Genomic DNA, 23,483 nt, shown 5'->3' on the forward strand with positions numbered 1-23,483 from the left:
ACCACCAAAACTGCATTTCATGTTTCCAGAGGAGTGAGTGTAAGAGCCCTGATAGGGTGTAAGATATCCTGAGCCTCACAGAGTCCAAAGTATTCCTGACTGTGCTGGTTTTAACACCAGCTGGAATTAAACTCCAAATAAGCCACTCCCCTTTCCCTCGCTGTTTCTGGTAAGGGAGACAAAAGCAGAGGCTAAGGGTTGCAATAACAATTTACTGAAAGCACAAAGCAGTGGAATAAGACAGGCACAATAACAACAGCAACGTTAATAGCAATAGTATACAAAAAGTGGAGGTGTTTTGCCCACAGAAAGTTGTTCACCACTGGGAACAATACTGAGATGGCAGATGCCCCTTGTCAGCTACATCTGCATGACTTCCCCAGACAGAGGCAGTGTGGCACCCATTCGTGTGCTGCCCATGTGGCCACTGGGAACAAAGGCATGATGGTGGGAGAACTTCTGTGACTAATGTTTACCACCCCCACCCAGAAACTGCAAAAACTAGTGACAACAAACCCCCAGAAAGCTGGATCGTCCGAGTAGGGTCACGTGCAGCTGTCAGTGGGCTCAGTTCCACACAGGTGCCTGTGCCACCATTTCTACCACTCCGCTGTGCTAGAGGTCAACCCCGCAGGTCACTGCTGCTTTTTTGTCCCACTGTTCAGCTGCGCTGCTTTCGGCTGGGTTTGGCTGGGCTGGCAGGCCTCCTTTCTGCTTGGCTTGACAGGCTCAGTGGAGCTGGGGTCACTCCCACTGCTGGATGGTTCCCTGCCAGTGGCCTCCCTGCCAGCGCTGGTGGTTCAGCACTGCGATCAGTTTGCGTTTTCACCGCTGTTCCTTTCAACACTGAATCCTGTAGTTGTGTACCGAGAAAATGGGAGGGGAACCGAGGGGAACCAGCAGGGGAGCAAAGGGACCAAGTCCCGCAGGGGTCGAGTCCCTCCGCTGGAGAGAGAGGCAAAATGGCACACTTCGGGTGGGGTGCCTGGCCTTCCCTGCTGAAACCACAGCCCCAGCCATGATGTGCATGGTATAGAGTAACAGCAGCACTAAGCTCTGGCCCTTTCTGCAACCAGGACACTGACTCAGTTTCTCAGGAGGGAACATGGCCTCCTCTACCTTCGTATGGGGAGTTGCTGTGCCGCAAGGAAAAAGCGATGCCAGTTATGACCCATCCCTCAGTTCTCCAGCCCTCTTGGTAGGGAAGAACCCACACAGGTCCCCTCCTATAGAGGGAAGGGGGGTGATGCAACATGGGCAGGGGTTTGCTATATCTTTCCTTGCCAGCCAGGGCAGCATCGCCATCACTGCTGATTCTCCTGCAAGGAAGGGAAATGGGAAGGAGTCCTCCCTTGTTCCATGCCTAGCTCAGGTTTCTGCAGCAATCTTGGGGCACCTTGAGCCTGCAATGAATTGAAGGGCAACTGCTGAGAAAGGCATGAGTGGCAGCTTGCTTGGGAGCTAACAGGCTGCTTGGATATGTAAGGCTCTGGCAGATTACAAGGCTCATACCAGTAAGCTGACAGTATTTGTCTGGGAAATGTGCTTTCTTGGAAGCAGGAGACTGGGCACTGTTTCCTTGCATGTCTGTCATGTGTCTTCTGCTGTGTAAGCAAGGGTTGTGTATCTGGTTATGGTGCAGAATTTGATTTCCCTACCTGAGTGTGACACCCAAGGAAAGATTTCTTGCCTTTTGCTATCTCATAACATGGGGAGCACAGAGCTGAGCTGGAAGCAAATGCTCTCAAGTGGGATCTAATGCCATTGCTGGGGTGTCTGGTATGCTAACAGCATAAGCACACTGAACTTTTCAGCTCTGTTGTCTGTGTTGTTCTCTAAAGACAACCTCAAGCATGTCCTCCTCTGCTCGGGAGAGATACAGCTGCGTAAACAGAGGGTGAACACATTGAGTGCTGCTGGTAGCATTTGACATCTTTATAGCTACCTGCACCCAAGACGGTTTTGCTTTTGTCTCTTAATGCCGGCACAAAAAATAGTGTTTTTCTTTCCTTCATGTTTGTCATCCTGTGATAGATGGAGAGTCCAGCAGAGGGGCCTCCTGCAAGCCCATGCCACAAAGATCTGGGGGAAGGGATTTCATCCTTTTTTTAGTTTCACTTCATGGTCGAGGTTTTTATTCTTTTAGTAAACTGGTTTTTACCACCTTTCCTCTCTTGTGCCTTCTATCAGCACTGCCACTGTGTCCCCTGCCACATCTTAGTGCTGCCAAACCCTCAGCAGCCTCGAGAAGAACAGAGAAGCTCCCCAAAGCTTGCTGCCTGTCCCCTCTGTCTCCATGCCCATGGTACCCCTCCCTCACTGCCCCACAGCTTGCTGCTGCTCTTCCAGCTCTCGCAGTGGCTTGGAGCAGCCTTCTCTAGACATCGGCCTTTGGCCTCCCCCGGCAGTGCAGGAGGGTCAACCCCCGAGGGAAATGGCAGCTTCTTGCAGCAGGGTGAGACACTGTTGCCATTGACCATCTCTGGAGCCTCCTGGGGAAGCTCCTCTGCCCATGCTCTTGTTCCCGTGTTGTTTTTCAGCTGTGCTTCCTGGGGCTGCCCGGCCCAGTGCTCACTCTGCTTCTCCCTTGCTGGAGAAGGACAGCAAGCAGCGCTTGCCTCACAGCTCCAGACCCTTCCTGAGCTCTTGCAATCCTATTAGGAAGCAAGATGAACTCTCTTCAGGGTAAGTGATGGCCAAATTATCCTTTCACACACTGAAAAGCTCTGCAGAAGACGGACATGTTCCCTTGGGGACTGTGAGACCAGCCTCGGGCTGAATGCAGCATTTTGGAAGTGTCCTCTGAGCCACTGCAGCCGTGCTGAGGTTTGCTGGAACTCCAAGGTAATGGGTGAGAAACGGCTTGGCAGAGGGCCAAGGCCTAAAGAAGGCAGTCTTGCTGGAAGTGGAGCCTGTGCACTGGTCTGCAGCATTTCAGCACACTGCAGGACTGTGAGGACTGTGAGGAGTCAGGACTGTGAGGAGGCTCTGCTGTCCCCAGCCCCTTTCCTCCTCTTCCTCTGTTTCTCCCAGGGTCGGCACTGGGAGTTTCAGAGTGCTGTTTCTGAGGTTCTCTTTGCAATAACAGGATTTCTTAAAATCCTCCACAAGCCACCTTCCCTAGGAACATCCTGTCCCCCAGAAGAGGAAGGTGGGGGTCCTTTCTGTGTGGGCAGCAGGTTGTGCTGCCTATCCCCTCCTCACCCACCTTTCCCATGGCTCAGCATCCTTGACTGGGAAGGAGCAGGGGCTTGGTCTTACAGTGCCAGGAATATGTGCTGGAAGAGGAGTGAGAGGGAATGTGTGATGAGAAGGTGGCTGTAAGAATACCTCTGCCTCTTCCAAGTCTGGTTTGTCTTGTCATGGGCTCATGTCTCTCAAGGCACAATGTAAGTAATGCCACTATGAAGTTTTCATAATCAAGCAAGAAAGACCATCAGAATCCCTAATACAGGTTTGTTTCCTTCTTGTGCAGTTGGCCTTGGGGTAGGATATGCAAACACAATGTTCTTTGCACATGTCTGCAGAATTTTTGGTTTGGGCAGGTTGTATCCCTGCCTCCAGTGTGGAATTGGGGGCAGAGCAGCAGTGCTGCTGGAATACAAACATCCCTCTTCACTCACCTCTGTCACAGCACCAGGAAAACAACTACTAGAAAAGGCAGAGCTAAGGTGCAGGGCCTTTTCTCCAGGCTTCTGGGAGGGAGAAAAACAAACAGTGGAGATCTGGAGCCTGAGAAGAGCTGCTGGATATGCTGAGCCTGCTGGAGCTGGGTGCAGGCTGGGAAAACCAGTGCCAAGTTGAGGCCTTTATATTGAAACTACTTGAAAGCATTCCTCACAGGAACAGTCCCAGGGGATTCATCAGGGTCTCTGCTGCTGGTGGCTGAAGAGCTTGGCTGAGAGGCTGCATTGGGACACTTCTCTACCATTGGCTTTGCTTTTTGTCATGGCTTTCACCATTCAGAAGGACAAGACTGAATCTTTCTCCATACTGGGAAGTCCCTGTTATCCTCTGCTTGGTCTTTCCAGCAGCCTGGGGATGGAGTTGCAGGAAGCTGTATCCAGACGTGGCCCCAAGGGATCGTTCATGGCTGTGGAAATGGTCTTTTCAAGAGAGCCTTGTCTTTTCTGTGATGGTGCTTCTTTGCTCTCATCTCTTGCAGCCAGGGAGGCTGGAGGTGTCATGATGTGTCCACGATGAAACTGAGAGGCGAGGTGGGGTACAGCATGCATTTAGAAGTTTCCTTTCTCCATCACGTTCCTGGGTAGGGGAGCATGGTGGCCCTCAGTGACATGGGAGTGGCACAGCTTCCTGGTTTCCTCTGGCCCCTGCAGGGCACCTAGGTGCTTGGCCTCTTACCAGTGTCCACAGCTGTGGCAATCCCACGTGTTTGTGCTTTTCCTCAAAAAGAAGCCGTGTCAGTGGGTGCCCTTGGTGCTGGGCTCTGCCGGCTCCAGGGGTTCGCAGCGGTCTGGGGCAGGCTGGGTCCCAGTGTGTGCTTTGACCTAGGCCTGAAGGAGGGAACATGTTGGGGCACAGACTGCAAGTGCCAAAATCCTGCAGTGGGGAGGCTTGCTCTTTGTTCGTTGCCTTGCTGTGGCTGTCTGTCCAGCTTGTCTTGCTGTCCTGCTGTCCTGCCAGCTGGGCTCAGGGCAGGGGCAGAGAGAGCCCTGTGCCAGTGCAGAGCTCCTGCCGCTCTCCATCTTGTCCCACCCATGTGGCCAAGTCTGTGCTAAAGGCCCAGCACATCTTCCTGTCCTGGGCAGGCCCAAGGTGAGGGATGGCTTCCTTGCACCCTGGTGGAGGGACTCTGGGCAGTGAGCAGCTGTTGTGCTTTGGAATGCCTTTTGCCCTCCAGCTGACAGGGGCTCACAGGTAGGCAGCTTGCCTCTGCAGGAGGCCATGAGCACAGTATCCTCTTTTCTTTTTCAGATCAAATCCCTCATCACTTATCTGAGGACTAAAATCTGGGCTGTACTCTTTCTCACAGATGCAGGGGCAGAGGTTGTTGCCAGTTGAGGTCCCACAGGGCCCTAAAGTTATAATGCCATGCTGGAGCAGGAACCCATCTCTGGTGGGCAAGTTGGTGGTGCTCTGCAGGTGCCCAGGCCCACACCTGAGCAGGGACCAACTGGAGCACTGCCCAGTGCTGCTGTGTGGGTGTGAATTGGGACAGATGGGGCAGGAGGTGGTGCCAGTGCCTGCTGTGTGGACAGGGAGGGGCTCTTCCCTGTGGCTCAGAACTGAGGGAGGAGGTGGCAGAGCTTCCTGCCGCTCCGAATCCCTGGGGGTTTGATTTCCTGATGCCAGACAGTACCAGCACATGATGAGCCTGCATGGGGGGCACAAGTCTGGCCATGCTGTGCCTGGCTGAGGCAGGTCTGCCAGGCTTTGGCCAAGTGGATGGTTCAGCTGTGCCAAGCTGGCTGGGCCTGCAATGCTGTGAGTCAGGGAGAGGAGAAACTTCAGGAGGTGGATTGTGGGATGTGGGGATCCAGCACCTTTCCACAGAGCACAGGGTTATTTTCTAGCCCTGCCGTAGTAGGAGGTCTTGTAAGGCAGGGGGACACATCTGCAGCTCAGGGCTATCGCTTTGCTACCCTGCAACCCTACAGATCCAGATGCAATGATGCTCTGGCTGCAGGGTTGAGCTAAAATATGTCCCAGTCACACACTTGTGGCCTGCCTGCTGAGTTGGGAGCCTGTGCATGGCTCTGGCCTGCTTGCTCTTTGCCAGTCTCTTCTGTGCCATGAAACGAGCCATTGGGACAGCCATGGGGGTGTCAGAAATCCTCATTTAAAAGTCTACCAATTGTTGCTGTTCTGGTTTTTCCTGTTATTCCAGGTACTCTTCGAGGAAGAGCCAGGTTTTCAGCAGAGCTTGGGATTGAGACTGGGGCTTGGCCATGCACAGGAGAGATGCACTGTTGCAAGGGGCATCAGGATGCAAAGAGCAGGCCCTGTGTCCCCCAGGGAGGGATACCTGTGGAGCTGGGTGTCCTCATGAATGCCATCCTCAGCCTGCTGTTATTGCTGGTGGTTCCCTGTGTGCGTCCTCACCTGGCACTGTTGGTGCCCAACCCCTGCCTTAGGAAGAAGCATGTGGAGGACAAGCCACTGAGGGCTAACAGGAGTGGGAGAGCAGGGGTTGTGCTTGATGGTGGTTTGGGCAGATGTAGAGAGGCCTATCCCAAATTCGTCAGTGTTTCCCAAGCTGCTCTTGGCATAGGGCTCGGGTCAGCACTAGGCTGCAATGCTGTGAACAGAAGGAAGGTGGAGGCTGGGACACAGGTCTTCCTCATGGCAGTGGCATCACCATCCTGAAGTAGTGTCATGAGCTCCCTTAAAATAAAGTCCTCTGTGCCTCAGTAGGAGATACTTAGGAGGTCCCAGAGCAAGAGGGGACCCCAGGGTACAAAGCAGAGGATGGCAGTCCTTTCTCAACCTTCTCTGGTCACACCTGGGTAGTTGCACAAGAGAGCTACATGGACTCTGTTGCGGGAAGGGAGCCAGCCCTTCAAAGGCAAGTGTGATCAGAGTGTGGTGAGGCCTTTGGACCCTGGCCAGGGGTCAGGCACTGCACCCATGGCAGGGCAGTGCCAGCCTCGCCCATGCCACTCCCAGTGCTGTTGTGTTGAGGTGGGATTCACAGTGACGCATTGCCAACAGAGAGCATGTTTTGCCAAAAATACAGTAAGCAGTGGATGGGGAAGGAGCGTGCCACCTCCTTAGGAGGGCAGTGGCTGGGAAAAGATCTGAGACATTAGGTGTGGGGACAGAGGATGTGGGCAGGGTGACCAGAGTGGAGCAGGTGTAATAGAATGCACATGGTGATGTGGGGCAGGTGAGTCCTGTTGGGCTGCAGTGTGGGGAGAGCAGGGGGTGTGCAGATGTACTGGCAGGATAACCATGGGGGAAGGACAGGCAGAACACCCCAGGGAAACCGTGCTGAAGGAGGAGGCTGGGACCTGGCCAGGTGAAAGGGCTCTGGAGAGCAGGAGCAGAGAGCAAGAGGGCTGGGGTGTCCAGATATCTTGGGGTTTGGCAGAAATGGATAAGAGGGCCAAACATTGGTGGGAGGCAGCTCTGGACATGCAGCAGAGGTGGGTGTGTCTGCCAGCACAGAGGCCATAGGGGACAGGTCAGCAGTGTAGAGTGGGGAGCAAGGTCAAGGTGCAAACAGAGCAAAATAGCTCTTGAAGGTGTTAGGGGAACATCTCCTGTCTCAGATGCGACACATACAGTATGCCCTCAGGTCTTACCCAGTGATGGCTGGTAGCAGATACATGGAGGTAGGGCACAATATAGGGTCAGATTCAAGTGAACCTTCCTGGGGACTGTGATGCCTTAGAAAACCTGGAAGCTCAGCTGGTTTAATATCCTTTCCATTCCCCTTTCCTCAGAGCTCACAAACACAGGCTGGCTGTGGCCACAGCCTGACAGCAGGTTGTTGTTGTTGTTGTTGTTACACTGTGGAATGTACCCTGGGAACTGGTGTGTTGCAGCAGGCACGTTGGGTTGTGGTGGATCCTGAGTACCACCACGGGTCAGAGGATATTCCCAGCAGAGGAGGGTTTCACAGCCATGAGAGCTGAGCAGAGCCAGTCGGTGTGGCCAAGGGAACCAGATCTGAGAGCATCTGGACAAAATTGGGTGGGGGCTTGGCAGGTTGTGTTGCAATGTAAGCTGTGAGCAGAGGACAGCCACTGCCATATACCTCCCATAGACCTCATAGGTTTTTCCAAAAGAGAAATGCACATCTGGAAACTTTAATTTAAAAAATAGCATGATCTGGAAGGACTGTCATCATAGTTGGATAATCTGAAGGCAGGTACTTGGGATTATTTTCCAATTTAATGCTTGACTGTTCCAGAATAACTTGCTGGTGTTCAGCTGGTTGTTCTGGGTGCCATGCTATCTGCTGAGCCTTGAGAAGCACAGGTTGTGTCCTATATCAGTACTGCTGATACCAGACAGATTATTATATTATTATATAGTATCATGAACTTGTTTCATCTCGTTGTTCTGCTCTTTGTGACTTAGAAATTTATTATGTGTGTAACAACAGTGTTTTTCTGTTTCAGCAAGGGGGATCTCCAGGAAAAAATAACTTGCTGATATAACTGGTTGGGGAATCTTCAGGCACTTTGAGACTAACAATTTGGTATTTGGGTAGACACAGAAGGTACTTCAGTAAAGATAATTCTTCAATAATTGTGTGTACTTATATCTTTCTTCTTTTAGGGAGACTCCTACCCACTGGCAGCCTCTGCCAGGCACAAAAGCAGCCATGTTGGTCAAAGTGAACAGTTTGAGGCAGATACAGAGCTTTTCAAACAGTTCACTTCAGCTGCAGGATGCTCCAAAGTCCAGCAGCCCAAAATCTCTTCCCAAGCCAGCTATATGTGCTCAGCCTCAATCCACGTCCCAGAGCCCTGGAGCCACAAAGCAAATGCCTGCTGGAGAAACGAAGCAGTCTATGCAGATCAAAAAGACAGAGAGTGGTGGGTTTTGCCTGGTGCTGATGAATGGTCCTACTTCTCAAACACCTCCAAGGAGCCGGACAGGAACCCCCCAACCTGCATCCCCCACGTATGCCTCTCCTGCGCCTATATACGATGAGCCATCTTTAGAGTCACCAATTTATGACGAGCCACCAGTAGATATGGACACTGAAAGCATTGGTGTGAGTGGGATGTCTCCACCGAGATCACCAAGCAATAGCTTAAAAAAGCAGCTGCAACCAACCAAATTATTGCAGCATCCCAGTATGCAACAACAACAAGCTGCAAAGAAGCATGCAAGAAATCCCTCTTCCACTGAATACAGCCCAGCTGGCAGAGAATACATAAAACATATGGTCAATGTTGACCAATCTGCCAAACTCTCCCACTCTTCTGCTGCAACAACTGATGCCTCCACTAAACTGCCTGGTCAGCTTGCTTCAAAGGACAGCTTCAAGCAGTCTTGGAGGATCTTGGAAGCCAATGTCCTCAAGAACATGGAACTCCACCACAGTCGGCAAAACAGCCTGCAGACTCAGGAGTACCCAACCGGTATAAGCCATCAGGATTCTGGTTATTCAACTGGCCCCTCTCCAAGCTTGAGAAAAAGGAAAGGAAGGAGGCAAGGAACAGGTCAAGCAAGACCGGGCTCTGTGGGCAGCAGCAGTGAGCTCACAGCTCTGAATGATAAAGTGATCGCTGAGATGCGTGCTGTGGTGGGCAGGTCAGCAGCTTGCAGGGGAAGCAAAGCCAGCCTGGATGCTGAGAGCCTGGAGAGCAGTGTCCCAGCAGACAGCAGCAAGGTCAGGTTTCAGTCTGACCCCTTGAAAAAATGCATCAGCCGGAGCTCCAGGGATGATGTCTCAGCCAGCAACAGGTCTCTGTACAGACAGGACCTGGAGATTAGGGAAGGCTTTCCCAGCAGTGTGGCTGCTCCACAGGACACAATGAGGCAGAAGAGAACTTTTGAGAAAATAGATTCTTTAGAAAAGAACGTGACCAGCCAGACAAGCTTGGCTTCATCGGGTGCTACACGCCACTCCTCACAGGTACCTCCCCATCCGTGCCATGTTAATTTTTTTTTTTGCTAGACTTTGCTGGACTCATGCAGAGCCTGCTCCTGGGGGGATTTAGTTCCAGGGGTGTGCTCCAGGCAAAACACGTCTGTTCCTGCAGAATAGCAGACAGGTCACAAAGCTTCACAGCTTTGTAGGTGGAAACCCTATTTCAGGCCAGTGGTTTGAGAGGAGAGAGAATTGTGGGGTGGGGCTCATGTCCAGCAAGCCCTCAGCAATGTGGGTAGCTCTGCTCTGTTATTTGGGTAAATGTGCTTGCCTGAGCATGTTACTGTCACTCATGTCTTTATGGGTAACCCTCCTTGACTATTCCAGATTGCTCCAGCAGACCTATGAGGTGTAACTTTTCTTTGAAAGCCAGGCTGACACCTCTCCACTCTGTCAGATTTGTCTGTATGTGTTCTCTTTATTGCCGTTTTGGATCAATAAGTGCCTTGCTTTCATCTGAAACTGTTTGGAAAACTGGTATCATGTTCCCACATTTCCCATTTTTCAGGCACAGAGACACATCAAGTTTACATGACTTATATGTTACTTCAGTTACTTCCATGTTAGTTCAGCAATTTCATTTCACAGCCTCTTTGGACTTGGTAGGAAACTGCTCTCCAGTCTGCTGGCTGTGTTACACCTTGTTGCATTGACAGGGGGAGCTGAAACTTGATGTCTTGATTATGCACAAGAGATGGTGGGTTGGGAATAGGCTGTGAATGGCCTTGAAAGTGAAGAAAAATAATTCATATGTGGTAATATGGAGAAGCGGAAGATGTAAGGAGATGGATGTTGTGGTAAAGGCAAAAAGAGTCTAAAAAAAGTATTCACAGAAATACTCAGAGTCCAAGTAAGGAGGGGAGGAAGTTGCAGAAAATATGGCAGCAAAATTGCTGCCTCACCTAAAAATGGCATCAAGGGGCTTGAGTGAGCAATGATGTCCTGTGCTGGGCTTGCATGATAGAGAGGAAAATCGGGAGACAAGGAAACTCATCATTGGAGGAGGGTGGGCAGAAGTTCTGGGACAGGCTAAGCAGAAGTGGCTGTGTACTGTCAATACAAATATAACAGCCAGGGAGTTGTGTGAAAGAGATGTGAGAGAGAAACCTCAGAGAGAGCAGAGGAGAGAATCTGAAGCCTCATGAACCTTGAGAGAGTATGAGGAGGTGACTCCTCAGAAGGAACATGTGGAAGGAGCAGATGGGGTTATAGGACGAAAACCAGCTCCAGGCGGAGAAGGTGGTTTGAAGGAGACCGAGGATGTGCAGATGGCAGAGAACTGCAGGCAGGGATTTTTATTCAGTGTGTTGAGTGAATTCAGAGAGGGTGAGAAGGTAGAGGAGTAACTCAAGGGATAAAAAGAACAAAGTAAAAAAACCAGGAGAAATTATTGTGCCCCAGACTGGCAATAAGAGGTGGAATGTGATGTGTGCTAATCCCATCATCCACATGCAGGGACATGTGGGATGTGAGATAGGGAAAGCTTAGACTGCAGAAGCCTCTGTCAAGAATTCAGGAGTTCCTCTATACTAACAAGGAAACACTGACTTGCTCTAAACTTCTACGAACTAATGTGTATTTTGGGGTTAACTGTAGATCAGTGTCCCCCCTTCCTCCTGTGCTCCTGGAGCTCCATAGGAGCTGAGGGGTGAGGAGTGCAGAGACACTTGGTTCCTCAGTGTGTGCTTGGTGCCACAGAGTTGTGCTGCTGCTCTGAAAATCAGCTCAGCTCCTGCCTGGGCTGTCCCTGTGAACTCTGTGACAGCTGGGACACTCAGCCCTGTTGCTCCATGTCCCAGCACTTCCATTAGGAACAGCATTAGTGTGGCTGTGCCAGCCAGGCTCTTGCACAACTGCAAGAGTAATCCACCAATTCTACACCAAGTCATGTTTGCACAGACTCACCACTGTGCAGTTGCTGGTAGCTTCCGCTCTCACTGTGGATAATTTTCCTAGCTGGATAAGGAGTCACCTAAGCTGCTTTTAACATGTCTGTTCTCCTTTGCAGCCCGAGACCATAGAGTTGGAGCCCAAGCAGGAGGGCAGCAGCCAGCGTGGTGGCTGTGTGGGATGCCATTTCCCTTACAGCACTCTACGGAAGCCCATCTCCCAGAGCAGCATGGCAGACTGGGCTTCCAAAAACCTGAACATGCACACGCAGGGCATCTTCCGCCGAAGGATCTCCATCTCCAACATGCTGTCCTGGAATGGCGGCTCCATCAAAAAGCCAATGCTCATCACCAGCAACCGCACCATCAAAAAAGAGGCGTGTGAGATGTTCAAACTGGTGCAGAGCTACATGGGAGATCGTCAGACTCGCATGGACCGCAATCACGTGGCATTGGTCACGGTCACCAAGTGCTGGAGCATGCAAGGGTTACGGGATGAGCTCTACATACAGCTGATCCGGCAGACAACAGATAACATGTGCTACCGAAGCCTGGCATGGGGCTGGGAACTGATGGCCATCAGTCTGGCCTTTTTCTCCCCATCACCGAAATTTCAGTCTTACCTGGAAGGTTACATTTATCGCCACCTTGACAGTGATGAAAACAGTAAGTGTCTCATGCACCCCCTCTGTACGCAACAGCATCTTGGTGGGTTGTGCCACGTAGTCAGGGTTGTCTGGGTTTTAAAAGTACAGGTAGTCCCCAGCTAGTGCTGTGGGCTCTGTCAGGGAGAGCACAGTGTGTTGGCTGTGTTCACCTTTCCTTGGTGGGAGGAAGCTGCCACCAGCTTGTGTCTGGCAAAGAAACGCGAGCCGCAGACTGTGCTCGCCTCACCCATCAGCACTGAAATGGGCTGATATCAACCCACCAAAGGCAGAGCTCTTCTGGGTTCTCTGATGACTTAATTTACTTCTAAGTTCCATGAAGCAGGCAAAAAAAAAAAAGGATTGTTAATATTTAACTTTTAGGGGAGCCATTGCAAACACTGAAAGCAGACCTTGGCTGTTCAGGGATCCTGAAGAATGCAGGCTTTTAGTGTGAAGAGATGCAATTTATCTGTCTTTCAGAAGTCTGGGGACCAACCCAGATTATATTCTGTTATTACCCCAATTTTAAATTGCTATAGCATCCTGTGGAGGAGGGGAAAAAAAAGAAAAAAAAGCCAAGTGCCAGCCTGGAGAGTATTAACTGGTATTTATTGGCTGATTTGTCACAATTTCAGCCACACTCACTGTGTCTTGTCCAATCTCAGGCCAGAAACCAGAGCACCTATTTTCCACTTGATCTCTGGGGACTTCAAGCTGTGTTTGAAGCCCCCCAAGTCTCCAGGGTGGCTACACAAGTTCTGCCTCAGCACCCCCTGCCACTGCTCGTGAGTGTGGCAGCAGAGGTCGGACCAAGGGGCGAGTACTACACTGGCGATATTTGCCTTCTGGTTTTGTGATTGTAGCCTTAATGTGGGTTTCCTTCCCTGAGCTGCCACGTGTGCAGCACTGGTTTGGGTTTTATGAAGATCCTAAACCCTTGTCACTTCTGTCCAAAACCATTCCCTCCAGCTGTGCTTGGCCCAAAATGCAGGCAGCAAGGAGGAGTACTCTGAGCTATTGAGAAGATGGTTCTTTTGCTGGTATTTAGGCAGCAAGTTTATTTAGGTATGAACTTTTCAACTGTTTGGCCATTTGGAGAAGCTGAGTGATGTTTTGGGCCCCCCATTCAGATTCATTGGGAGCTGGCTGTGGGTTAGGCAGGACCTTTCCCCAGGCAGAGCTTCTTGTGCTGGAGTCAATCTGGCTGCCACATCTAAGGGCAGTTCTGGGCTTTGGTATTTTAGTATACCCCATTATTAATCCAGACCCTCTTCTGAATTTTCAGTTGCCCAGCGCATCAAGGAGCTTGTGGATCTGAAAAACAAGAAGATCACAAAATCCAGGAAAAAGAGGAAACAAAACACAGAGGATGAAGGTAAGGAGAGGGACAGGGAGCCAAGAGAGGTCTGCACTGACTGCAGACAGGCAGCAATGCTGAGCTTTGCTGAAAATCAGACCATTTCTTTAAGAACAAAGACATGGATTTGGGAAAATTTATCTGGGGGGGGGCTGGTGTGCAAGGTTAGACCACAGCATGGATCAGCAGTGTGGGTGGCAGCTGGGCCGCATTTTGGACAGGTGGGGGCCCTTTCAGTCACAGTTGTGTGAGTTGTGTGAGGGATTTTAATTTGGATGTAGACCTGGGGCTGTAATTCAACTGATCTGTGCATGCCACGGAGTTTCCTAGGGCATATTCTGGTGCTAGAAGCCATATGAACCAGTGTGTTGACAAGAACTCGTCTCAGTTGTATTAATGGATTTTGTAAATCTGCCTAACCTGAGGCTCTTCAGGGAGGGTGCTGGTACCTGGCAAAGGACACTACCTTTTTTTCTCTCCAGAACTGGCTTCCCTTGCCTACACTTTCTGAGCACTGCAGCCCAGGGCTTGCCCTGGCATCTGTGCGGAGTGAACAAGAGCTCATGCATTCTTCTGGACTCAGTTTAACTGCTGGCTGCAGGAGAGCACTTTATCTGGCTAAAGTCTTGCTAGACAAAGTCCATTCAATATTTTTTATATTGCTTTCAGGAAACTTGAGTTAACCCTGTGAATTCCTCTCAGGCAGCAGTTTATATCGAGTGGTTTCAGTGTTTTTAATCTATGAGAGCTGGAGTCCAGCTTCCTGCATTCCTGAGCCCTCCCTGACACCAGCAGGCAGCTGCTCCCTGTGGTGGCTTCCCTGTGTCATTGCTGTGTCACCCTGTGTCACGAGGCAGCTGCAAGTCAGGGCAGGGGCTGAGGACAGCCCTGGGTTGAAGCTGCTGCACTAACAGTGCTCATTGTTTCTGTCTCTGGTGGGATTAAGAGCAGAGAGACCTGGAGTCGCACAGAAGGATTATATTTCTGGTAGGGATATGTGTTGTTTCTTTCCTGTTAAGGCCCAGGAGAGTTCAGGCCATTCTGGGCCTTTGAAAATTCATTTTGCTTGTGCTCAGAGGGACTTAGACATCTTTATGGGACAACTCCATGGAGATTTTTCTGTGCAGGGCATGCTGCCTGTGGGCTGAGCAGGCTGTTCTGCGCAATTGCATGTCTAAATTGTGGGTGCTGGAGGTGTGCTTAGGAATACAGATGTGTTTTTACCTAAAAACAAACATTGAATTTGAAATTTAAGAAACCAAAACCAAACATCAGCAGTTGGACTCCTTCTAACTCAGGTCCCTTCTAACTCAGGATTTTCTGTGTTGCCTCTGATACATTTTTTTTAATATATATAGGAAATGTTATGAAAAAGGCATGCCAGGGTAACTTTTTTATAAAGTTTCCATAACGAAGCACTTGAAAGTCAGCTGTGCCTGTGTGGCTTCAGCTGGGGCTCTGCTGACAGGTCACACACACTGTTCCCTTTCATAGAATTGCAGAATCATTAAGGTTGGAAAAGTCCTCTCAAGTAATCAAGACCCACTGTTCCCACAACACTGCTAATGCCACCACTAAACCATGTCCCCAAGTGCCATATCCATACGTTTTTTTAATACTTCCAGGGATGGAGCTTCCACCGCTGCCCTGGGCAGCCTGTGTTCCAATGTCTTGCAAAGAAGGAATTTTCTCTTGTATCCAGTCTAAATATCCCCTGGCACAGCTTGAGGCTGTTTCCTCTTGTCCTTTGCTGGAGCCTGTCTGCCTTCTGGCCCAGGAGGCTGCTCTGGCAGGGACCAGGCTTTGAGTTGTTCTGCAGGGGTTCAGTGGAGGAGGCAGCAGGGCTGGCAGCTTGCTCAAAACAGCTTTTTTGCAGTGACTGATAACTCTGAGGACTTTTCCTGGAGACTGACCTCAGAATTGCACCTGAAGTAAGGGGAAATCTTGCAGGAACCTGCCAGGTTCTATCTGCTGCTGGCTGGAAAGGTCAGGTTTTTCCCTGGAACACCTACTTCTGTTTGACCAGCCCTGCTTGCCAGACGTGTGAGGGGTGGGTAGGATGCAGCTCCCTGAAGCTGCAAGGCTGTTGTGAGAAGTTTCTTAGTGGCTCTGAAATATAAGGATGCTTATGGATGCTGTAGCAGCAGTTTAGCAGAGAAATCCGTAAGGAAATCAAATGTACTGACTTCAGTCAGAACTGGATAGAAAATAAGTAGGCATCTATGTAGGTCTTTCAGTGAAAAGTTGAGTTGAAGCAATGATTCCCCATCCATGCACACATACTCCCTTCAGTCCAGAAGCTGATAGGTGAGTAAACATTTACCATCTGACATACACCCAAAGAAAGAATTCTGAAGTTTCCCATACTTAACCTCTGCAATCTTCATCTTCTAGCTTAATTCTCTGGGAGTAAATGAAATACGAATGTGGTGCAAGGTCTTTTCATGCATCCATAACGTGTTGAAAGGCAGAAGAATAATGGGTAGGAATAAATGCTGTGTTTTCAGGAGGATTGTCTGGTGATCCCACAGGAATGTAAGCTGGTCTTTGGGTTTATACAAGGAGACAAATCATGAGCTGACAGCTCAGTGTTGATACAAAATTATTCAGGACTATAAAAATGAAAGGTGCAGAGGGATCTGGCAAGGGTGACAAACAGACTGATCAAGCAGCAGAGAATATTGTGTCACCAAAAGCAAAGTTTTTTACATGGGGGAGAGGTCCCTGACTGCAAGTGCAGGGGGAGGCCCCAATTGAGCTGTTTTGAGGAGGGAAAGACATTTTCAGTTCATATATGAATTTCCAGAAACACATACATGTTGCTGGGAAGTGGTCAGAAACCAAAAGAAGGATCAGGAGCTTCTAGGAAAGGGACAGAGAGCAAAGTGGCACTTGGCTGTAGTTGTGCAGTGCCCACTCTGTATGTCCTGCCCAGGGTCCCCCCAAGGCTGATGAGTGTGGCAGGGAAGGTGGCATGCGAGCTGGACCTGGAGGAGGGAAGAGGGGAGAATGTCAACGGGACAAAAGAAACTTAAGGTTACCTGGGGAAAGCAAGAAGAAAATTTCTCACCGTGTGCCAGAGCAGCAGAACTGAAAGCTGCCTGGTTTTGATGTTGGGCAGCAGGCTTGGGAATGCTCTGTCCTGAAGCACAGAATGAAATCCCAAAGGGTCAGCAAAGCAGGGTGGGATGCGGGTTCAGAGCATAAAGAGGTTTAGGAAGAAATGGGACAAATTCAAAGAAGGGAAGTGTATCTGTTGAGGCTTAATGGTCCAGGTACACCTGCCTTAGGGTATTGCCCACCTGCTGTTAGCTGGGACTTTCTTGAAGGGGGATACTCATTTTTCAGACATCCTGTATCTGTTTTTTATCTTGGTGACAGGTGCAGGCTGCTGGCTTGTCTGGCTGATGAGCATGGCATTTCCCATATAGGGAATGGTGATCGAGAAGCATTGTTGGGATGTAGAAGGAAGCACTGGTGGTGTAAGAAAGAGGAGCTAAAGCAGTGCTGTAAAATGGGGGGGTGCTTGGGCAGATCTAAGCCAGGAGAGCAGCACTGCTGGTGCCAAGCCCAGCTGAGCTGCTCAGGAGCACCCATCCCTGTGCTATAGAGTGCAGTGAGATGGGATCCTGGTCTGAGAGCCTGCTCTGGCTGTGCCAGGCTGAGATCCAAGAGGCTGTGGTAAATCGGAGAAATATCCAGACAACAGTTTCTCTAGCTGTTCTCAGCTAAAATACATATCCCATGGCCAGGTCCTGAATCCACACTGTTTGCTGCATTTTTAAGACATTTTTTGGCAGGAAAGCGTTCAAGTCTGTTCCAGAAGGTATGTTCCTGCATGTGTCCTGTCTGGATTTTAACTTTTCCTGAAAGGAGAGGTTCTTTAAGATGCTGTCCACATGTGTTCCTAGGCTGGCATATAGGCTGGCATATAGGCTGGAGAAATATTTTCCTTTGAAAACTATTTTTCACTGTGTGGGCTGTTAGTAGTCGTCTGTTCCTGAGCTCCTGAGGCTACCGTGGTACCGAAGGGAGTAAGAGATCATCTTGGATTTCTCAGATTCTTCATGTGCTCACAGAAGTGGAATTGCCTTCAGGATTAGCCCTTTCCAGGTGGTGCAGATGAAACTACCTGGCCCTGCACCAAGAGTCAGGAGCTGGGCTGTGGAGAGAGTACCTGGCCCACATGTTGGGAGACGTCAGCGTGCGTGATGAGCTCAGTGCTAGGAGTCAGTCTCTAGCTGAGCGTTCTAAAAGCAGCAGATGGTTGGGACAGGTTGCTGGTTTGGAAAAAGCTGAGGCTAAAGCTAAATTCTGCTCCTCTCCCTCATGTTCCTTCCTGCAGCTCAGTGTGTTTCTCCCGGCCTCTCCATGTCTCTCTCTCCATGTTGCCCAGCCCATTCTGCACATGCCCTGGAACCAGGAGCACTTGTGTTGGGGCAGATGGCTTCTACTCTGGAGCAAGGAGGCTGCATGGGAGCCATTGGTCTGTGCCCACCAGGGTGAGTGCTGCTCACCCTGTTTCTCAGGTCTCCTGCCTCTTTTTTTGGCCGTGGGCAGTAACTCCTTCATCCTCTTGTGCATGCAGCGAGTTTATTTTTTAGTTGCTTCAAATTTGGTCAGCTTCACGTGTGACCCCAGCAGGCCCCATTGGGTCAGAGGCTGCAGCATGGTTGTCATGGCAGCAGGAGGCCTCACTGCAGAAAGTGCTGGATGTCGGTTTTAGGCTTTTCCCAGGACCAGGGAGCTTCCTGGGAAAGTACAAAACAGGCTTCAAGCAAATGTTGTCTGACTGCTGCCCACGCATCAGCCGTGCAGAATCTGCAAGACACCAGTTCCTTTGCAAACATTGTTAAGCTTTTGGGGTGATTATGGGTTTCATGGCCTAATTACAGTGTGAAAAAATATTTCCTATTACTAGTTTTGAATGTGCTGCCTCCTGCATAATTGCTGGGATGCAGAGACACAGTCCAGCTTCTTTCCCTTCCTCTCTGAGAAGGGTGACACCTCACTTCAGGGTGTGTCTCACATTGGACAGCAGAAGCTGTAACCTGGCATAGTGAAGCATCACAGGGCAGCTCATTGGGTTTGTTTCCTCTAATCCTTAGACATTCCCAGTGTAAGTCATGCCTAGGATTAGCAGGATTCTTGCTTACAGTGAATATTTTGCTTTAGATATTCCCTAGAGAGAAATTCCTAAAACTGGTTTTGCCTGTGGGAGATGGGAATGCTGTTGTACCTCCTCTGGCGTGGCTCCAGCTGTGTGGAGAGGCTCTGCTCCAGCTGTGAGACAGTGATGGAGGAGGGGGTTCTTGTTTCATCGAGAGGAGCCTAGGACTGTGGCTTATCTGCTGACTGAGAGGACAACACATTTCCCACCTCTGAGAATTGTTGGGAAGACTTTGTGCTCCTTCTACACCGAGAGGATTTGAAGACCTCCAAGCTCCCAACCAGTGTATCTAAGCCATAAAGTGTGTGAAAGGCTGATGTGAAATGCACTGCATCTGACCAGAATGTAGACTTTCACAGCCACTAGTATTTGAACTGTGCTGCAAGCTTTGGGCCTGGCAGGGAATCAAATAGGGCAGATCTATTCACTGCTTTCAGTGAGCAGTTTGTGTTTTACTTGAACAAGAACAAAAGGCCAATGGTTTTGGAAGAACTGTCCCAGCAATCAGTGCTCTGTCATTGCAAACATTTCTCTTGGTGTCACAGGGGGATTAGCTCTGTGAATCATGGCTGCACTTGCCTTCAGAGTTCACTGAACCAAGCACAAGCAGACCAGCTAGTCTTGTGGAGGGCAGCAGCTTTTGAGGTGCAGTTCCCAAGCTTTGGTGTGTCCCATTTTCCTTGTCTCACAGAGCATGCGTGAGCTGCAGGGTACAAACTTGGGTTGGAGAAGGCTTCAGGCAGGAACATAAGTCAGCCTTCTGCACATCTTTGGGAAGATAAGATCCCATCACCTCCCCACACCTCTTCTTGTGACCTGAGGTCACTGTTGGTGCTGGTGCTGCTTCTCTGTCCCCACACACCTTTCTCCGCTGCTCCTCTCTCACTAGCAAAGGAACCAAAGCTCTTGAATAATAAACAATTGGTTTAAAACACTCTGAAACCTTCCCTGACAGGAGGCTGACTGTGTGCTCTGTGGCTGTGTTCTGGCAGTATGTAATTACCTGGCCCTGTGTCCATGAGGCACCTAACCCTGGCTGTGCTGACCCAGGCGCGTGTGTGTGTGCCCAGGCTGTGAATGCTGAATGGGTGGAGTCAGGATGGGGCAGGTACACTGCAGGTGCGAGAGGTGGAGATCTGCAGGAGTGGGGCTGGGAGGTGCAGGGCTATGAGCCTTCACTTAGGAGATGGATGAATCTTTCCAAGCCCAAGCACTGGCTTGCACTGACACTGCCTGCCATGGGACTGGGAGGCTTTAGGGTGCTCAATGCAAATTTTGGCAGCTGCAGTGGGCTGTGCATTGAGGGAGCTGCTTGTGCCAGAACGAGCTACTGTGCTGGAGCTCTCTGAAGGGCTTCAGTGAGGGGGTGCATGGTGCTGTGGGCTGACCGCTCATTTCCTCTTTCCCACCAGGTCTGCCCATTAGCACCTATGCCAAGTACTGCTACCGGAAACTCCAGAAAGTAGCCGTCACTGGAGGCAAAAAGGTGAGCAGCTGCCCTGGCTGCAGGGCCTGGGGGCTGCCTGGGGCACTCTGCTTCCCGGGTTCCTGAGCAGTTGTCTGGGGACTCTGGAGCTCACCACTGATTCAGTGACAGGAAATGGAGATAGAGTAAGCAGGGGAGGCTTGCTCAGAGTACATCTCCCCGTGAATGTGTGGGAGAGGGCTGCTGTCCAGGTCCCATCATCCTCCTGGCAGACAGCAGTGCCTGCTGTGCTGGCAGCTGCATGGCTGGGTGCTTCCTGGCCTCAGGGACAAAGACAAACCCAACATTTACCTGTCTCCAGGGTAAAATGAGCTGTCTGTGCAGGGGGATGCCCATTATTTTGTTCCTTCAGGTGAGGGAAGAGTCTCCCTTTGCTACTGAGATCTTGTATGGGCTGGGTCTTGCAGCTGATTTACTGCAGAGTTGTTCATTCCCAGTTCAAACAGTCACACAGCAGAGATGGCTGCTGCAGAGGGGAGTCTGTGCTCCGCATTATCCGAAAATCTTCCTGCCTTCCCTCTGCACGGTTCTGCATGTGGCCATGAAAGCTCAGCCTGTCAGTTCTAGGTCCCTGAGCCAGATCTGATCATTGGGGGTTTTTTGTGAATTCCTCTGGGGCTTCCCTGCCTCCTGAACTTTGCATACAGCGAACAAATTAGCTGAAATACCTTGGGAGGGGTGAAGGCTCCTGGCATCCCGGCAGGGGCAAGACAGTAAACCTCCAAACACACATTGCACACAACCACAGCCCTGGCCACTGCCCCTCAGAGGGCTTGGTGGGAGCTTCCCCCTGTGTTCCCCACTTGGCTGCAGGATTACTGCTGAAGGCCACCATGCTGGGCAGCCTGTCACTCCTGTAACAGCTTGGTGCTTTTCCAAATTGCTGCCACAAGACATTCAAAGCCCCTTTCAAGTGTTGGTGTTTGTCAGAAGCAACAGGTACCAATGCCCACTCTTCAGGTTTTAGCACCTCTGAAAGGAAAGCTTTCCCTGGAGTTGGAAATACCTGGAATTCCCATCTCTAAAGGACTGTTTTTCACCTGTCCCGTGCCTGAGCATTCGCCTGGTGCTGGGCTGGGGTATAGGTGCCCTCTGCTGACCTCACCAGGGCCGGGGCTGGGCTGGGCTCTGCTCCATCCTGCCTCCTGCAGCAGGTGGAGCTACAGCCGGAGCAGTCCCCTCGCTGTGCAAAACACAGCAACACAATCTCTGCAAAAGCAGCCCAAACTCTCCAAAGTGGTCTCCTCTGCTCCTCTTGAGCGTGATGAGTAGAACCACCCCTGAGATTTTAGGCAGCAGAACAAGAGCCATGCTGCCAGGAGGCTGATGAGGTGACCACATGTGCGGTCAGCCTTCTCTGTCCTGGTCACTCACTGTCCCCATCCCCAGGTCACTCTTTCTATGTGGGCTGGCTGTGCCATGGCTGCACTAAGCTTTTCTCTGTCCTCAGGGCCTCCGCAAACCAACAGTAGAAGAGATAACGCATGCCAGGAATGCCATCGTCACACCATCGCTCTTTGGCAGCTCTCTGGAGGAAATCATGCTGCGGCAGCAGGACATGTACCCAGGGAACAAGCTGCCCTGGGTGCAGACACAGCTATCGCAGCAGGTCCTGGCCCTGGGAGGGGAACAGACCGAGGGGATTTTCAGGTGAGCTTTTGGAGTGCTGTGCTACTTTTGAGCCACCCACACGTCAGTACTCAAAGCCAAGGAGTCAAGATTGACCTCCATGTGCTTCCTCTTCCCTGAGAATAGCACTTTGCTGTGGATTGGACAAAATCTGACATTCCCCAGGTTCAGGAATCACCTCTTGAAGTAGCCAGTTTGCGTGTGTTAGCACAGAGGGCACTGGTGTAGGTGTGACAACTACATGGACAGCTCATCCCCAGGCAAGGCAGTGAGCTTTCATCAGATTTGGCAATGGTGGTTGGCCAGGGTAGGGGAGGGAGGAGCCCTGGGATCCTGGCAGAACACCTCATCTAATGCAGCACATCAGCCTTGGTGTTGCCCAAGACACGAGGAGTCAAGAGAGACACAAAATCTGTGTGGTGAACACAGGGGATTCTGCTTTGGGTTTGACTTTGTTGGGTTTTTTTTGTGTGTGTGGTTTTGTTTTGCATTTAAGGTTTGAATTAGTTTTTCAGTAGCTAAACTTGATTTAAAATAGCCATTAAAAGGCTCATTTTTGCTTTGTAATGGTATATTTTTTGATAGATAGATAGATATGTGTGTATATATATATATATATATTTAGCCAGAGATGCTGCTCATCTTTGGTCTGAACACACTGCAAAGAAGCCTGGTTATAGAAGATAATCACTCTTGAGGACAATGGTATCTGAGCTGGTGGGAACCTTAAGACTGTGTACAGAAATAGGCACCCCCTTCTCTCTGAGGAGCTGTAGCTGCCACTGGTGCCTGAGGCCTTCTCCCTGCTCTTTCTCCCTGAGGCCCCAGAAGCAGCTTTGGAGCCATGCTTTGCTGGTCAGCTGCCTCACCAAGCATATTGCCTCGCTCACTCTCAAAAGGACCTTTTCTGTGCTTCTGCAGGATACCTGGTGACATAGATGAAGTCAATGCATTGAAATTGCAGGTGGATCAGTGGAGAATCCCAAGCAGTCTCAGTGACCCCAACATACCAGGTACAGGAATATGGCAGGTGTGTTGCTGCAGCCTCAGCCGTGGTGCAGCATGGAGGGGCAGATGCAGGAGCAGCTCAGAGGGTGTGCTGCTGCTTGGGAATGTGTACACAGGCTGGCTGCACTGACTGGGAAGTTGTTCTGTGTCTTTTCACTGCCTTTCCAAACACTCTCCATAGAGAAAACACTGGGAGTGGGGAGGAACCTCTGGCTCTGATGCAGTCAGGTTGTGCAAGCTGGGCAGAGTGGTGGGAGTCCTTCAGGTCTCATTGTCCTCTTCTTTAGGCAGCCCCAGAGCTGCTTCCTGGAGGAGCAGGTAGGTAGCAGCCAGCATTTCCCACTAACTGGCTGCCTGAGCGTTTCAGAGCCAAGACTGCATGAAGGTGAAGCAGCACAAACACAGAATCCCTTCTTTGCCATCTGTCTCACTGCCAAGTTTGCCCCTGAAAGGGGTGGGGAAGTCACCACAGCTGTTCTCATGCACCTGCTTTCTGCCCAGCCTCTCTCCTCAAGCTCTGGTATCGGGAGCTGGAGGAGCCTGTGATCCCCCAGCAGTTCTACAAAGAGTGTATCAGCAACTATGAGAACCCCGACGCTGCTGTGGCTGTGGTCCAGCTTTTGCCAGAGCTCAACAGACTGGTGCTGTGTTACCTCATACACTTTCTGCAGGTAGGCAGCCCCATAGCCCTGCACTGGGCCAGGAGCACGTGAGGCATGGTTAGTG

General features: G+C 50.7%; 1 protein-coding gene across 2 annotated transcripts in view; it reads left to right on the top strand.

Moving 5' to 3' along the window:
- LOC104698020 (rho GTPase-activating protein 39-like) overlaps positions 1 to 23,483 on the top strand; it is a 57,189-nt gene that overhangs the window by 31,141 nt on the left and 2,565 nt on the right. For both annotated transcript variants that reach the window (XM_039563326.1, XM_010413145.2), the window contains exons 3-9: positions 8,248 to 9,556; positions 11,580 to 12,126; positions 13,393 to 13,482; positions 20,047 to 20,120; positions 21,571 to 21,770; positions 22,671 to 22,762; positions 23,259 to 23,428. In XM_039563326.1, coding sequence (XP_039419260.1) covers positions 8,248 to 9,556; positions 11,580 to 12,126; positions 13,393 to 13,482; positions 20,047 to 20,120; positions 21,571 to 21,770; positions 22,671 to 22,762; positions 23,259 to 23,428 — 2,482 coding nt within the window. The remainder of the gene's footprint in view (positions 1 to 8,247; positions 9,557 to 11,579; positions 12,127 to 13,392; positions 13,483 to 20,046; positions 20,121 to 21,570; positions 21,771 to 22,670; positions 22,763 to 23,258; positions 23,429 to 23,483) is intronic.

The sequence above is a fragment of the Corvus cornix genome, chromosome 20 (assembly GCF_000738735.6).
Source record: "Corvus cornix cornix isolate S_Up_H32 chromosome 20, ASM73873v5, whole genome shotgun sequence".
NCBI classification, from domain to species: Eukaryota; Metazoa; Chordata; class Aves; order Passeriformes; family Corvidae; genus Corvus; species Corvus cornix.